This window comes from Chaetura pelagica, unplaced genomic scaffold, assembly GCF_000747805.2.
Source record: "Chaetura pelagica isolate M959 unplaced genomic scaffold, ChaPel_1.0 scaffold416, whole genome shotgun sequence".
Classification (NCBI taxonomy): domain Eukaryota; kingdom Metazoa; phylum Chordata; class Aves; order Apodiformes; family Apodidae; genus Chaetura; species Chaetura pelagica.
The window spans coordinates 146,367-164,468 of record NW_009953579.1 but is presented as its reverse complement, the minus strand read 5'-3'; the positions used below and the strand labels follow the sequence as shown (position 1 = coordinate 164,468).

Below are 18,102 nucleotides of genomic sequence, written 5' to 3'. Positions count from 1 at the left end.
ACATTACTTACAATGATCTTCATACACAGACAAGCTGGAGATGGCAGAGACAAAATGTGCACATCCAAAGGTGACATTTCCTGCACCATCTCAGAGCAGGAAAGGCCAACAATCTCAGTTTCCCTCCACTCCATATAAGGAGTCAAGACAGTAGCTTTGAAGGTGCAGCTAGGGACACCAGCACAGGCTCTGGCTATACTTCATACTCAGTTCCTTCAGCTCTCTGTCCTGAGAGAGCACTAGCTGCAGAAATGGAGAAACCTAAGAAGCAGAGAAAGCTGTCCCCATGCAGTTAATCTGCAGGTGCCTCCTTTGCCACAGAGCCCCTCTGCTCATCTACAGAGAACACCACTACTTCATCAGGCTTCAGAGTATTAAGATCCACTGGAAGGAGGCTGGCTCTGTCCTCATATGCTCCAACGCTACCATATAGCAGCTGCCTTACCTTATGCTGCCTGCCCAGCCAGTCATAATAAATTTAAAAGGATGATCTGCAGCATTTTCCTCATATTTAAAATTGGTTTTGATGAACTGTAGCATTATCCTGTCTCCTTGCTTCCCTACAGAACAAGATGTAATCCTCATTTTTCCACAAATTATAATGTATTTCATGGGAGGTTTCATTTTAGCTCTGCATGTATACTGCTTCCAAAAGACAGATTTAGTACATTATCACTTAACTACTAACACCACTGCTGGTACATTTGTGGTCTTTATTTGATGTGTCCACCCGGCTGTATGGTAAATGGAATCTGACAAACAAACATTTGGATTTGATGAAGTCAGTTTTTTTTTCTTCCTCCATTGAAGTCTGCACTCGCAAAGAAAATAATTGTATTACGCATTGTTCAGATGCTGGAAATTCATGACAGCTTCTCATTCAGAGGAGGGACTAAAGTAGCTGACTTGAAGGGAACTGCTAAATCACAAAGAAAGTGAAAAGTAACAAATGCAAGTCAAATTGGCAGTAACATTTGGATTACAACACTGAAAAACAACTTTAGGGATGCAGCTGAGCCAAGTTGCTCTACAGCAGCATCGATGAAGTACATCGATTCACTGCTGCCACTCCACCCCAGCCAGGACAAACAATCTGACCCACTTCATTGGAGGGCCCCTTCTTTACATAATAGATATTATGCTATCAACTATCTCCCCTTTAAGAATGAGCAACTCTAGGATACTGTTTAATCAGGTCACCATCTATTTTGTGCAATCCCAAATGCAGCAAAACCAGCAAATTAATCTTTTCTCTCCATTTCAAAGACCAAGGGGGGGTGGGGGGGGGAGGGACGTGGAACACAAAGAAAACACTACAAAAAGCTATTAAAGTAAGAGACAACTGATTTTGTCATCAAATGCCTTTTTTCATTTGACACACAACTTGGACAGCAGTACCCCAGCAGCACTCACTACCCATCTGGGATTTCCAATGCCTATCAGAACCCGATTTAACAATTTTGAGATGCACTGTAGCAACTACAACTAACCCCCCAAAACATCATATCCCAAATTATTAAACCGGTGATCTAATATTCATACTTCCCCTAGAGTATGTATCTTTGTTTTCTAGTGTCATCTTGAGACTCCTTGGCAGAGAGGAAGACTAAGAAGCCCAGCTGAGCAGTTCACTTGCCTGAACTGCTCTCAAGACAGCACTTTGAAACAGGAAGATACAGGACTCAGGGGAACATATAAATATCTTATAAGGTGCTGGAACACTCAGCAATTAATTTTTCAGTAAGGAGAAGCTTTTATTTCAGCAATGTGTAAAAAATAAATTTTGAATTCCATGCCCACTGCCTGCTTACTCATGCCCTGACCTAAAGTAACAGCAGACATGGAAGAGTTACGAATAAGAAACCTGTATAAAACAGGCCGAGAGCTTTACTTAACCTGATTTCCACAGCAATAGATGAGAGTTCGATTACATTTTTACAGAACTCAGTGGAAATGTTTGTTTTCTCTCTGTATGAACCTAAGAGAAAAAGAGTACTCTGGCTTTAATTAGGGCAAGAAGTGGGGGTGAAAGATCCTGAAAGCTTTACATGCTTCAGCACAGAAATGCTTTTGTAATTCTGGAGTAGGTGAAATGCATGAAAGCATTAGCCACATCAAACAGGAATCCATGTGGCAGAACAGACACACCAATTTTTTATAGGACCTTCACCTTAAAAGTTATAGCAAAGCAGATTCAACACATGATCTGATAGGGAAAAGAGTGCTCCGTCCCTCCTCTCCTTCCTGGGCACTGATTCGCTGGAGGCACTTCCTACACAATTTTAACCCATTTTTTCTCAGTACAATGATCTTCATACATGTGGAACCACTTGCCCTATTCCAAGCTTGCCCACTTTCAGCCACGAAGTCACAAAGAAGAGAATCTATTCCTTGCAATGCTCTGGAAAATTTTCCAAGACCAAGAAGTCATCCAACCTGTATATGAATTCATAAAAGGCTGAAGTTCCCCAGTCCCTTGATCTCACTGTAAGACAGACAGGCAGGCAGGCAGTTCCTACACCACTGCTGCAGCCCAACACTGATGCAGTGGTCCCATAATAAGGATGAGAAACAAAACTGCTTTTCTAAAAAAAATAAATGTAATGGCTTTGACATATTGTTTCATTCCACAGAAACTGAAAAGTTTTTTGTTAAAAAAAGAGTCATGGGAGGAAGTAAAAAAGCCAACAGAAGTCAGGAGTCCAGCTGTGACAATACACACTTGATGCCACAAGACTGGGTTCAAATACCTGCCCTCAATGAGGCAGCAAAGAAATTTAAATCAAGGCAATGTGCTAGGGTGAGTGAGTGCATTGCAACATGTGAGCTTGTCCAAGTCTTCATCTCTGGATCCAAGTAACAACACTAGGAACCCTATAAAAATCCTTACTGATACGTTGTTCACAAGTTCTCATAAACAATTTCTTTAAAGAAAAAAATTACTACCTCGATAGCCCCAAGCAAATGTAAATCTCAGCATGTGGTTCCTCTGTGAATTATTGAGTAATTTTATAATGATTCAACTATTCAGCTGCCTGCAAACTTACTGAACTAACAACGAACAATTATTATTAAATATTTCACATTTCTTTCAAAGGTTTCAGCCTTAGGAATCCAGGAAGACAATACTGATTTTCACCAGGTAAACGTTTTGTCATTAGTAATTCAAATTTTGTACACTAAGCATTCCACTGAGGTAGAGAGACATTTCTTGGATCAGATTCCAGCGTTGGCAACAAATGCTTAATACCTAAGGCATCAATGTTTGAGGGCAAAAAAACCCAACAACACAAACCCCAAACTTAGTAAATATATATATGGACACAGACAGTGAGATTCCTCCGTTACCAAAGACAGAGTATCATAAAGCAGATTAAACATCCAATGCTCCAGATAAAAGTAGCCAGACTGACTGTCACCTTGTTGCTCCTAGCAATTACAAACTGCTCACTATAGGCCGTGGAAAAGTCCTTTTCCAGCAATTCCCAATCACTCAATCAGGCATTTATCACCATAATCACCACCAGCTTCATTCTGTCCAGTTGGTGGTGGTGTTTTTATCTGGATTTTATTTTGCTGGGGGTTTTTTGGGGTTTGTTTTAATATCTGAGGCAGTCAGCACTTAGTGAAGCTTTGACTTCATGACTGGCAACAACACCGACAACAAGGAGTTCCTTGTGCACCTCACAGGCACTCTCCACCTTCAGTCTAAGGCTGAGTTTTGACCTGAGAGCTCCTCTCAAATTTTGTTGAAGTGAAAATTGGAAGATAACTCAAGATCTGATTGTGATTTTTATCCAAACTGCTTAGCACCAGGGGGACAAACAGAAGAACATCTGAGAAGCCCCTTCAGGAGTTAACCCTGGCAACATGAAGGGTATCTAGGAAGCTGAAGGGGTTCCTTTGTGCTGAAGCTGCTGCCTTTCCTTCCAAGCTGCTAATTTCCCACCAGATCGAACTGTTAGGTCATGTGGAAACTGCACCCAAAAACATCAGCGCCAAAGACAGCCTGGTATTTTCTGGGCATCTCAATTCACACTACTTCAGTATCTCCAGGGTAATTTCTTTTTCAAGGGACATCTGTCTGCTACAAAATCAACTAGAATGAAATAATTTCCAGCAGACCCGTGAAGAGGTGGCAAATTGTAATTGTCTTCCTATGCTTTGGATCCATGTCTAGCTGCAGGGTGTAAGCATAGAAGCTAAAACAGCCGCCTCCTCTCTCTTTACAATCCCCCTCTGCTAACCAGCTTCCCAGCCTAAGAACTTTGCTTGCCCCATTCAACAGCCTCGAACTGGCACGGCTGCCACAGAGAAAGCTGCTCAACTGCCGTAATAAGTATGCAAAAAGTTAAGACACTAGGGAGAAAATAATTAAAGTAGTTGAGCTGGTTTATCCATTCCTGCATGTTTTTCTAATTCATTTCGAAAGAAACATCTCAGCTGCTTGTCCTTGAACGCCCCCGGTAGCCCTCTGCAACTTGACATATTTAAATGCTTTCTCTGGTCACCAACTCTTTCTCTCAGCACTTCAACTGAATGCATCAAAATCAGGGGAATAAAGCAGTGTCCACCACAGGGTATATGCCTCAAAACATGACCACAGCTTCCACCCCACCCCCTCAGCCCGGCAGGTGAACTCAGTGCTGCAGAGACATCTAACAGGCTCCAAATATTCAGTTAATTTCCACCGATTTAGAACAGTTACACCATGAGAACAGTCAAATAAACACTTGGGGGAGACAGGTCGGTGTGGAATCAAGGAACTGCAAAATGGAGTAGGAGCACGTAGCTTCTGTATGCCTTCACCTGCACCTCAGTGGTGACTCAGGGCCTCATCCTATAGCTAAATGTCTCTCATATAAATCAAGTTTACACAATTAGACACAGCAATGACAGCATCAGAGTATACAATTAGAGCTTGCATGCAGCCTGCAGGTGGAGTCTGATACTTTTAAGATTGCTCAATAACTGCTTTAAGTACTTCTAAATATCTCCTCTAAATATCCTCTAAGTCAGCAAACATTTTTTTAAAAAAATTGATCTTGAGTTTTTTAACTTTCTCTCTAAAATACATTACCCTTTTAGTTCCCTTACTCTTTCTGCCTGCTTTTGATGCATTCTCCTACAGATCTCTATTTTCCTTCAAGCACTATTGCCTACAAATGTCAGGCACACACATGCAAAATGGACATTTTAGCAAAGGCAGAACCAGAGCACAAAACTTCTAGTCTGTCACATTTCCATGCAAGTTTGGGTCAGTCTTCCCTATGCCTGAAAATCTCAGACATCACTTAAGTGGGATAGAGAGAGCACCATTGACACTAAATACACTATGAACAACTTAACGTTTTACTTGTTGAAAAAGAAACAGAGATGTCTCTCTTGCATGAAGAAAGGCCAACTTGTTATTAACTCAAGTTAAGTGTTTTCCAGTCAAAAATACTGTTAAAAGTAAAATCACTACTGAAGTAGGTCACCTTTCATGTTAAGATGACCAAGGAAAAAAGCACTTAAGACTCTGTTTCCAAAGAACAGATGCTTTCACATTACAAAAAAAAAAAAAAAAGCGGATTTAGGCACTGCTTTTTCCAGACAACTTTCCAGATACAAGACAACAGTTGGACTATCATCAGCATATGAACAGACAATAGAAGTGCCATTATTGTAGCTGTTTTTTCACGCATAGAAAAAATGTAATTAACACAGCTCCAGTTAATTTTACCATTAAAAGTCCAGTGGGGAACAGTGCAAGTGACAAGAACTTGGAGCTGCCAGGGTTTAAGTAACATTTTGTGCAAGTTATTGAATGAGCTACTTTATATGTAACTACATGCCCACGTTTAACAAAATTGTGTTGATTTACTGATGGGGAAAACATCTAGTTATAGCATCAATGAATTAAATACTCCTTTTACCTAGGGCACCATCACAAAGGCTCCTGCAGCCTGGGTCATGCCAATAAGCAGAGGACAATTGTGATTGCAAATACAGAGGTTGTTAAACACCTCCACAACCCTGCAATTCCAGATCTCCTTGCTAAAACTGCCAATTAATGTAAGACATAAGGAAAAAAAACATGGGAAATGGTAATAGAGGCAGAGAGAGAATTCTTAATATGCAACGGACACTAAAACTATTTTCACCAAATGGGAGAAAAATCCAAATCAAAATAGCTGATGAAAGAGGAGTACAGAGGAGACATGTGCACTACAGTACTCTGAGAAGACTCCAGTACACAAAATTGTTTCCATCTAGAGTTTAAAAACATAACCACGGAACCATTTCTATTTTCTTCCAGTCTCATAGAACCCCATTTTTTCAAAATCAAAATATGAACTACATCAGTTGATATGTTTTCTCTCTGAACCAAGAAACAGATCTGAATAATTCATTAATGTGTTCCTTGATTAAGTTCCCTCTACCTATTCCATCCATTCTATTCTCAATTAAAGCATTAGAAAAATATATGTAATAAGCTGTAATTTCTTCTTGTATATGACACAAAAATGTATCACTTTACCTTCAGAGGCACTGAATTATGAGTCCAAAGTATAATTTCCAAACATTTCAATGCAAGCTGATTTTAATGTGAAAGAAAAGCAAAGTAAGGAGATATCTTATTTAAATTAACACTTTTGCTAATTCTGTTGTTCACACACACACACATAGCCTTTTTACTAAAATATCAAATATGAGCAAGAGTGAGAATAGGATTCTTTGTTAAGCAGACCTGTGCACTTTGTCTGGTTAACCAGTTATTTTTTCAGTTTCTTCAGTTCATTTAACTTTGGAGAGGGGAAGATAAAGGACACCAAGAGCAGTGATAAAGAAAAAAGAATAAAAGCCATTGCTTACTCCCAGCACAGCAAGACAGCTTCTCATGAAAAAAAAATAAAAATAGAAAGCATGTTGCAAAGTGTCTTAGGATGCAAAACTTGAGGTTTTAAATTGAACTTCATTTGCATATTTTCATGGTCCTGCACATGCAATTTTATTTATTGAAATAAATCTTTCCACTGAACTTTATTGCAGAACCATATGAAAGGAGTTCACAATCCTCTGAAGTGATATTTTATTGGTCAAGATAGAATAAGAATTTGTCTTAAGATATATTACAAAATAAGTAAAAAAACCAACATGGTTTCAATGTGCATTTAATCTAATTCCACCCAAACTCTTTTCTCTTTCATCTCAATATTAGGGTTCAAGACTGCATTTCCAACAGCCAGAAGCTGTGTCCTGGAACAAGTCAGACTGGCAGCTCTCTACTACTTCACTACCTAATTTTGTTTTGTTTTTAATAAATTAACATGGCTAAAATTATGCTTTAAACAGAAAGAACACACTCATACTCAGCATCTTGCCCAAAACAACATCCAAAACCAAAATCAACAGTGAAAATAATCCAAGACCATAACTTAAAATGTAGACAATGAAAACTACAAAGAGAATGACATGAGAAAGATGCTGGGGAAATAAAAGAGAACCTTTTCCAAAAATCCAAGGCACTAAGTGCTACAGCTAGAACAGTATAATCTTATCCTCTACCTGAACCTTCCTTTTTTATCTCTGTATTCTAAATTTGCACTGGTTGCTTTGCTAAAAATGTACTTCAAAGTTGTAATAGCTCATCTTTTTTCTGCCTCTGACAACAGCTAAAGTAATAGATCACTGTGTTGAGACTTACATGGTTGCAAGAGACAGCTTATTTCAGTAGCAAACAGGAACAGAGAAAAGATGAGCCAGAAAGGAAAGAAAACTAAATCAATTTAAATAAGAAAACTGCTTCAGAATATGGAGAAAACCACACACACAAAACAAATGCTATGGGCTTATCACCAAAATCTCCAACTGCTAAGATGGATATGATACATGGGAGCTAAGAATACCTTTATGCTGGAGCTAAAGGCCACCTCTTCCAAGACAGGAGAGACAGATTCATCTGTGTAAAATGCAAACAAATTCCTCTGTGCATGCATTATTTGAATTGAAAGATTTCAGGAAAATAGGGCATATAAGAAAATATATCATACATACATTATTTGAACTTATACAAGATATATTAATATTGGTAGATATGCATGCATATCTCCTATATTAGGCTCTATAATAAAGCCAGGAAAAACATAAAGGTTATTTGTTCATACTCATTACTTTAAAGACATGCAAGTTAGTTAGTGTTAGGTTAGATTTTAGGAAAAACGTATTCACCAAATGGGTTGTCAGGTACTTGACCAGGCTGTCCAGTAAGTGGTTAAGTCACCACCCCAAAGATACAGATGTGATGCTTAGGGATATGGTTTAGTGGTGGACTTGGCAGTGCTGGGTTAATGGTTGGACTTGATGATCTTAATGGTCTTTTCCAACCAACATTTTTCTTCAATTTTAGATATCTAAATATATACTTTTATATAAAGAAAAACAAAAAAAATAGTTATTCGAGGGTCTACCTGCCATGTTACAAGTATTTCCATTTAACTTTGCACATCACCTACTAATCTATACCTTTAATATCAGCTAAGTCTTAACTATTACTGCAAGACAAATGATTAAAAGAAACAACAAACCAAAGTGTCCAAAAGCCCTTCCTGCAGGTGGATCACCTCCACCTGACTAAAAACATGTTCCTGCCACCAGTATGACAGCTTTATTTATGTCCTAACAATTATGCAAGTCAGCTTGTGAAACCCTCCAGGTACTAAATTCTTGCAGTTTTACACTTCCATACATGTCTAACAGATGTGGAAATCAAACCCATAGTCCCCAGCTTTACTATGAGGTTCCTCTAATAGCTACAGTTGGGGTTAGTGGCATTAGCTTTGTTCAAGGACACAGACACATTTCAAACTTCAGCAGTACAAATTGTTTGCTACTGCATGAGTAAGTGATGTTTGCAGGTATTTTAGACAGTCCCTAGTTGAGGTAATCTGAAGAAGGTACAAACACAAAACAAGAAAGACTTCTTGGCTCATTGCGTTTCCTTCTCTACTCTTGCAAAGAAATTGTGTCACACAGGCCTCTTTAAAAACATGCCTAAAAACTAGCTGGCTCCCTTGGCAGCACTACTCCATGTAATGCCTGATCCAGAAGTTCACTTTTCCAAGAATTAGGAACCACCTCAGAATTCCCAGATTGTATTTATCAGAAATTTAAAGACATTTGTGAGCACACCAGCACTATCCCCAGCTTAGTAAGGTCTTCTCCCTGCCTGACATTTATCCCTTTGAGCATCTTGCAGAGTAATTACATCTCTCCTACCTCATTTTGTTTTGTTCAGCTAAATAAGCCACTTGTTTCTAGTCCATCCTGTGTAACCAGACCATGTTTTATGAAGACAGGTGATGACAAGTGAAGGCTACACCATGACCTAGAGAAGGCTGTATCACCACCCCTTTGTATAATACTATTGACACCTATCATTCTCCTGGAAATATTTCTCCAAGACTTCTAGGATTATATTTGTTTTTCACTGCCTTTGCACAACACTGGACTGTGTCTCTCCTATGACTTACCAGTGTAGTCAGGTCTCCCTTCTCTGCTGCTCCTACCTGGGTTTGTTGCACCCACCCATGCCCATCTTTGTTCCCCACCACACAGCCCTTCTGTCTCTGTAGGACTGAATTTAATGTCACTGCTGTCATTCCTCTACCCAAGATTTTGCTGTATGAGGTATGGAAAAAAGAATTATTCAACATAACACTTGTTATTACAGGCAGTGTTAAGAGGGACTCTCCCAGATACAACCAATCCAGCTCACCTTTAACATATAGCCCAGCCTGCCCACAGATGTTTCCCCCTCACACAGCACCCTGTGCAGTTGAACTCGTCAACACAGTAAATCAGCTGGATAAAGAAATAACAAGGTTTCAAGAACGGTCAACTTCAGATTACAGCTAAGGCCCATGAGTATGAACAGTGATAAATTAACGCAAACCTCCTTTTCAATGAGCAATATGGAAGAGCAGAATTAAAGTTGCCCTGCTGCCTAACCTGTATGTTAACACATCTTATAATAGGATTTGGTTTACATTTATTTTCCAACATTAACAATGCAGCTTGGGAGTTACTTATCAAAAACCGTGTGCATTTCAATACCTGAAGTACCCTCAAATTTGGACCTAGTTTAATCCTGAGTTACACTGCTTTTAGACTGCAAACAGAGTAAAATCAGGAAATGTCAGAAGCAAGATGATTTAAAATGCCATAAAGTAATCTCTTAACAACAGTACAGGAAAATCTTTCAGTAAAATCTGAAAATGTCTTCAGTGTTATCAACTCATGAATGTTCATCATAAGTTTTTATTTTTAAGATTAAAAAAAGTTACAAACCAGAAATAACTGTATAACGAACTCAGAATTCATGTACAAAAATAATGTTAAGGCCTTTACATGCAAGAGAATACCAAAACATAACTCAATAGACAAAAATAATTCCAAAAGTATTCATCAATTTAAACGTATTTTAGGTTCTGCTGCCTCTCACCAGAAGAGAAACATTGAAAGGGTTAGAAAACCTCAAAAAAGATGCAGACTGCTTTCATTTAATAGAAGTATAAAAGTTATATGCGTGAAATCCATGTTAACACTGCAGCTTTTTCTTTGTTTGCAACAAGTCATCATTCTTCTGGGATTTATCTGCTTTTGGTTGCTTGGACAGTGTCCTGTTGACAGTTTTTCATGTGCCATGTAGCAGAACTTAAGAGCAAAGTGTAGGCTTAGTCTTCTGATTAGCTCCAAATACCAGAATTATATTTTTTTATCTGAACAGCTAATTTCAACAACAGTCTCTTCCCCCATCTTTCTGCTTTGTGCTCCATACATGTTCTGCATGCACACATCTGTCTGCACAACTGCTTGTTCTCAGATTTCCTGCCCTATCAGCCACATTGGATCATGTCCGACAGCAACACTCCAGCTATTTGCCATGACTGGAACCCTGGAATCTGCCTGGAGAAAGGCTGCTAATGCAAGGTTGTGTTTTGAGGGTTTGGGTTTTTTGGGGTTTTTTTGTGGGGATTTTTTTGGGGTTTTTTTGTTAGCTTTTCTTTTTTTTAATTATTGTAATTCAGATCTTAAACCAGCATTTAAAATGAGAGTAAGGCTGCCAAGTACTGAAGGTAGCAAACAACTCAGATTTTTCTGAAAGCATCTTGTGGCAGCTGCAAGTTTGTATTACATTTACTTAGAACAGTAATTGCCTGTGGAAATTAGATTTTTCTGCTTGTTCAAAAGATTTATGATGAGTAACCATAAAAATTCAAAATTTAACTCACTGAGCGCCAAGGTTAGCAAGTCAATACAGAAAACGGGCCTGGTAAAATTGAGCAGACATGTAAATATACCATCAGATGATCCAAGTAATTTATTTGACAATACCCTTTGATATATCTTCAGCCCATGCACGCTCATAGTGGTTCTGAACATCTCTAACAGTACAGTTTGTGAACTCTTCCCCATCCCAAGAGATCTTTCTCAGGAACAAGTGCGCCTTGCTACCCAATCAAGCTTTTCATTTCTGTGTTTTCATCCTTCTTGCTATATTCCTCAGATACTCCTAAACAATTCTTCCTTATTGATACTTTCAGTTCTTATTTAGTCATGCTTCAAATATTTCAATTTTTATTTTATTTCAGTGACAAGGCAATTTTCTACCATTCTTTCTGTAAGATACAATTTGCCGAATTATTTTGTTAACATATCTGGTACCAGAGGGTGGGACTGTGTAGACATGGCACTTCAGGACATGGTTTAGTGGGCATGGTGGTGTTGGGTTGATGGTTGATGATCTTAGAGGTCTTTTTCAACCTTAATGATTCTGTGATTCTGAGATGTCCATGAATGGTTTGTCCTTCAATGTGTTCTGCAGAGGTGAATTTTCAGACTTGGATTACTGCAATGATGATTTAAAGGGCCCCTGGGACATAGAAACTGACACCTGTAATCCAGAAAGGCAATCAAGGCAGCTGAATTTCAAGGGGATGTGACAGACACTTAGAATCATTTGATATTTTCTGTTACTGTTCGCTTGAAGTGTGGTTTTCTCCTCTCACTGGCTTTTTATTGCATTTTTTTTCCTTCTGTGCTGCAGCCTCCACACAATGTTCACAGGCTGAAGTGAGGACTAGGATGTGGGTCACTTGCACAGAAGCTCTTGTGCATTGACATGACCTGCTCCCATGAAAAGAAGGGCAGCACATTTCAAAGTCTTCTTAAGCACCGCACACCACTCTTCTTACAGCGATACCAACAAAAAAATACACCAGCATCTTCTCCAGGTGTGGCCAAACTGATTAAAGAAAACATAATTCCTACATTTTTTACTCAGGGATGAGAGGAAGCACAAATCCTAGGAATGGGATGCAGCTCAGTCAATTACATCTTTCTACCATATGATGTACGTACCTGACAGCTATGTGTCAAGGCACCCATGATAGTCAAAGATGACCTAGTCAATACAGCTCATGTAGTTTAGGGTACCATTCATTTCAACAAGTGTGAGGGCAGGCAAATCACACCCTAAACACTGTCTGCACACAGATGTCTTTCAGAACAGTAGGGAAACATGGAGCATTTTGGATCAAAAAAGTAACATGCCTCACAATTTGATAAAAATCAGCCTCCAAAAGGTTAACCCTGGAGAAAATAAAGATCTATCTCATTGAGACCATCTGCTGTAGCGATCAAAGCAGTTAGAATCCATTTGCTTGCAGGAGTCCATAGAGAATATTACAAAGTGGAGTCAAAATAAATTTATTTTGTTCTGCATGACCCAAATCCATCCCACTTAGTTTTACCTACCTAAGAGAACAGCCTGTTCTGTGCTTTTCTCCATAAACAAATCAGACAGAGGTTGCTCCAAAGGGACCCTCAGCACCACATAAGCCCTGATTTGTCCTTAAGATGTTTCTGCAATGCTTATAAAGAAAACCAGGCTATCACAACCACCCTCTTGGCTAATGAACTTCAAACAGACTTCAGTAAGTCTCAGTTAAGAAGACATAAATAATTCAGGGTTGTATTTGTAGGGCTTCCCTCCCTCAAAACCCACAAATATGGCAGTCACAAGAAGCAACACAAATAGCTGACACAGCAGGAATTACTGTGACTCAATTATTGAGGCCCATCCTTATTTCTTCTTCTTTAGGGGGATCAACAATTGCATCTCAGAACCCCTGCTGTTAGAAGCAAATATTTTCTTTTTACTGTGACACAAAAACCACCCTGAACTGTACTGCATGCTGGCAGATCGTGTTGTATGTTTCAGGGAGTCCAGTGCAGTGGGGTTTTCTCATTCATTACTGGCAATCAAGCCATTTGAAAGGAAATGAGAGATGAAGAGCTAAACACTCATCTGAAGAGAGGAGAGATAATCAAGAGAATAAAAGTATTTTTTCAGTTTTTGCCTATGATTTCTCAACACTAAGGAACATAATTGATGTAGAATACATATACCCAATATAAAACAGAAAATTACATGTAGAAAGTCACCAATGGAAATTAACTTTGAAGAATAGGTAATATTAACCCTATTCATAAAATCAGCAAAAACCCTCAACAAAAAAACTGGCAGACATGCATTAATACTGACAATACAAAATACAATATATGGGGGATGCTATTCTGAGATAACTATAGTTTGACAGAAACTGTAGTATGAAGGGCTGATAATACTCATAGAGGAACAGCAGTAAGGAGAGACAAATCCAATGGTATGAGGATGTTCCCTGTTGATACTGTAGAACTTGCAAGCCTTATTCTACAGCGACAATAATTAAACACTAAAAGGCAACAAAACAGAGAAATCCCTAAGTAGAAATGCCATGAGATTAACAGAAACCGAAGCACATTCAAATAAAACAATGATTTCAATAAGAGGCAAGTGGATTCTCTGCAGTTTCACAGATTTAATGCCCTAATTCTGGATCATACAACCAGAAACTTCTTTCATATCCTACATCTGCTTCAACCTGCTGCAGTGTTGGACCTCTCAGAAAACAGGTTCTAAAAAGATAATCTGACTAACCAACTATTGCTGCTTCCAAATTAGCAGCCAAAGTGTGTTCATAACACATTCAAAACAAACAAGCCTACACATTACCCATAAAATTTTCCCATGTTAACAATTCCAGATTCCAAACCAAATATGCAACAACTGAACAAAATTACGGTTATCAAAAAGTAACACTCTAAACAACTTATGCTCTATAGAAAACCTAAATTATTTTCTCAGTATATGAAAGTCATCAAGATTGCAATCATGAAAACAGAAAACAGTTCATGTACACCCAACACATTTTAGTTATTTATAGCTATCTTATAAGGTGTAAAAATGAGGGAAAATGAGGGTTTTTTTCCAGGATCATACTACACAAGGAAACCTGATTTGAGCTAGCATTGTAGCTCTTGAGTTAATAGAAAGGTAGCTTATCTGAGCCATACAAGAAATTTATTTTTGTAAGAACCATACAACACTTTTCCATGCTACCTAAGAAACATTTTGCAGGATAAATAAAACATATTTATATGATTTCATTAAACTATTCAATTTCATAAACAAGAGATACACTTACCCTAGAGTTAAACAACATCTCAGCAAATGGGCCAATAGATTGCTTTCCTTCATCTTCTATACTACCTCCAAAGTACTTCAGAATAAGATATTTCATCATGGTGAAAGAACATCCTTCAACATCATGTACTGCTGTTATTTTACCTTTCTCTAGTTCCTTTTTCACTAGCACTTGAGAGGTTTCTTTTATAACTTCAGCAATGCAACAGGAAGTAGAAACAACTACCCACAAATAATGAAACTGTAAATTGTGCAACAAAACAACAATGTGAAAATAGAAAAAAAAAATACTTCCAAGTTTTATGTTTGGAAGGTACATACAATTCTTTCAGCTAGACTTAGCAAACTTGAACAATTAGCTAAAGTCACATCACAACTATTCACAAGAATTTATAAATTTCAAGTTATTAGTTTGTCACCAAATATTTTGTGCTAATGAACTTAAATGCTTCTGCTGAACAGAGTAAAAGTTCCCAGTTCTCAATTGCTGTAGTTTTAGACATCCACTTTCCTGAAAACTATTTCAGCTATGCATCCAAGCAGCCTGAAGCATACCTTTGACTTCAAAAAAGGGGCATGGGTCCTATTGCAAGTGAACCACATAAGAAGAGATATTTGCAACCCTTACCTTTCTGTACACTATCATATTCGGAGAACTCTCCTCTGGATCAGCAGTTTCCACATTACTTGGATCACTGGGCGCTTGGGCCATGTTTGCCTCTTGTCAGTCAGACTGCAAAGGCAAAAACAAAAGTCAGCATCAATCCAGGGTGCACAGGTGGGCATGGTGAGGACACATGACTACCTTCAATGCAGACAGACAAAGCTAGTACAGGGAGAGCCACACTGCAGACTTCACCCCATGCAGGATTTTACCACACAATCTCAGTTCAATGCACTGAACTGATTTGTCTAAAGCACAATGCTCCAAAAGCAAGCACCACAAAGTCATATGCAACTGTGGTTTGGATTATCACACACACACACACACATATATTTCTTCTCCACTTCTGATCTTTTATCATAAGCCCCACATTCAACAAAAGGCCTTTAACACTTTGCACTCTTCCTTTCCTTTGTCTAAAGCACATGTGACTTAAGAATTTTCTAGGAGCTCCTGAGATACCTTCAAAGAGAAAAAAAAACAACTAAGGAGGATAAAAAGCTTGCTGTGAGGCAGAGCAAAACCCCACTGGAATCAGCGGGTGCAGCCGACTGTCAGGCACACTGCCAGGTGTCACCTGTGGACACTCTGAGCTGCCTCCAGCTCTCCCCAACCCCAGGGCAGCATCTGGGAACAGGGAGCCTGCTCAGAGTAAACTGGTTCCTTCACCTCTTCTCATGATACAGAGGGGAAGAGGCAGCAAGACACAGACAAGCAATCACGCATAGTACTTTTTAACCCAAACTATATTCTGGAAGGACACAGTCCTGCCTTAAGTCCTCCAGGTCATCCCAGGCTTGGGACAAAAACATAAAACATTCTTTTTGTTGTTGTTGTGGTGGTTTTTTTGTTTTTTTTTTTAAAAAAAAAAAAAAGCCCTGCAAAAAAGCAGAGAGGACACTTTAAATTAAAATACTGTATTTAAAATTTTTGTTCCATCAGTATATTTGACAAGTTACATCTTAAATTAAATGCTGCTGTGAAGCCATGTAGTGACCATTCCTTGCCTATGAGGTAACACTGCCTCTTATTGACACTGGCATTAAAGCTGTTTGAGAAGCTCCATTTCTTTACTATTGAAAGTATTGAAATTTCCCATCTCAATTTATTTTATTAACAATTAGGACAAAAAAAATCTAAGTATGTTCAGGCATGCATAACCTAGGCATTAATTCCTAAAACACAGTTCACCACTAAACCGGCTCCCTTATTTAAAGATGACACTTTCTATTCCTTTCTCTACCCACTTTTCACATTCCCAAAAGTGACAAACTGGCCCAACACAAAATTAAATAAAGCATACAATTATATGCATAATACAGCCCCAAGCCATTCTAGCTGTCACTTATCAGCTCCCAAGGACCAGTCAAGTGCCAGAACTGGACAACCTCAGATCATATTGAAGCCTTGTCATGACTCAGCAGTGAAAAGGCTATTGCTGCAACATGGCATCCTATACTGGAGCCAGAAGCATCTGAGATATGCCTTTAAGCAACAGATAATAGAGACCAAGGTTAGTCTACATAAATCCGGATTCCTTCATTTATTTTTTTAATGAAGCACTCATGCACACATATACAACTGTGGGCACAAAAGCATTTGTACATCCACATACCAATAATGAAACTCAATAACAGTTCTAGCTCAAATTAAATAATGTACAAATATATCACCTTTCGAAGGCATGTTCAGACCAATTTAGGCACTTTTTTATAGAGGACATATATTTCTTTTAACTTCTCTAAACTTGCATGTATTCCTAGAAGCCCCAACACTGCACTGTTGTGCCAAGTCATGAGCTAAGGAAATGGAATAAATTCTCTAAGCAAAATTATTAGATGCATAAAATTAAGTAGTGCAAGCAGTGAAGGGTAAAACATTTTAAAATTACAGCATTTTGAGTGATTTACACTAACAGGCATTTTCACAGCACTTCTCTACTTGTTATTTCAAGACACTGAAGAATTAGGCTTTAGGTATCATCTCTCAATTCAACAGACCAGGAACTACGAAGAGATTTAATTGCTTGCAGAAAGTTACATAAAAAGCATTGAAAGCATATGTCAAGTCACCCAAGCTTCAGCTTCACCTGCAGTATATACAGACCACTTTTACTGCTTACATTATACCTGAAATTATATATGCATACTTTAAAAGAAAACAACTGCAACTAACTTTCAGTTGAGCAACACTCCTTTAAGGAAGAAATTACCAATTCCTAATCAAAAAGCCCTCTGCAGCATTACCTAGCTGCACTTCATTTCCTGCATTATTCACTTTGAATCCATATTTACAAGTACTGTTATTCTTGTTATACTGTCAGCTCATTTCTGATACTTCAGGATTTTCCCCCACAGCACATCTTGAAGCTTCTCATCTACTCCAGTTCAGCAAAACAAAAACACCTTGCACAATATGCAACAGTGGCTGTCACTGCTCATGGTGATATCAACCGACTGCCTCTGAAGATCTACAAAACGCAGTCAACACAAATAAACCTGTGGTTGGAAGAAAGAAATTGGCAAAACTGCTTTCCCACTGGTGCTCAGCACCTCCTGCTGTGTTTTGCTCAGGAGCAGGGACACTTTTGCAGTAGTAAGAGCAGGGTGGATGTCACTGGTGACAAGGCTGAAGACAAGGTAGAAAGGACTGTTCACGAGAGCATGTAATGATAGGACAAAGGGTAATGGTTTTAAGCTAAAATAGGGTAGATTTAGGTTGGACATTAGGAAAAAGTTATTCAACATGAGGGTGGTGAATCACTGGAATGGGCTTCCTAGAGAGGTGGTAGAGGCCCCACCCCTGGAGACATTCAAGGTCAGGCTTGATGTGGGTCTAAGCAATCTGTTCTAGTTCGAGATGTTGC

At 38.6% G+C, this 18,102-nt stretch overlaps 1 protein-coding gene across 1 annotated transcript in view; it reads right to left on the bottom strand.

The window, feature by feature from the left end:
* RGS6 (regulator of G-protein signaling 6) overlaps positions 1-15,284 on the bottom strand; it is a 243,744-nt gene extending 228,460 nt beyond the window's left edge. The window contains exon 1 of the mRNA XM_009999748.1: positions 15,201-15,284. Coding sequence (XP_009998050.1) covers positions 15,201-15,284 — 84 coding nt within the window. The remainder of the gene's footprint in view (positions 1-15,200) is intronic.
* Positions 15,285-18,102: the final 2,818 nt, after the last annotated feature.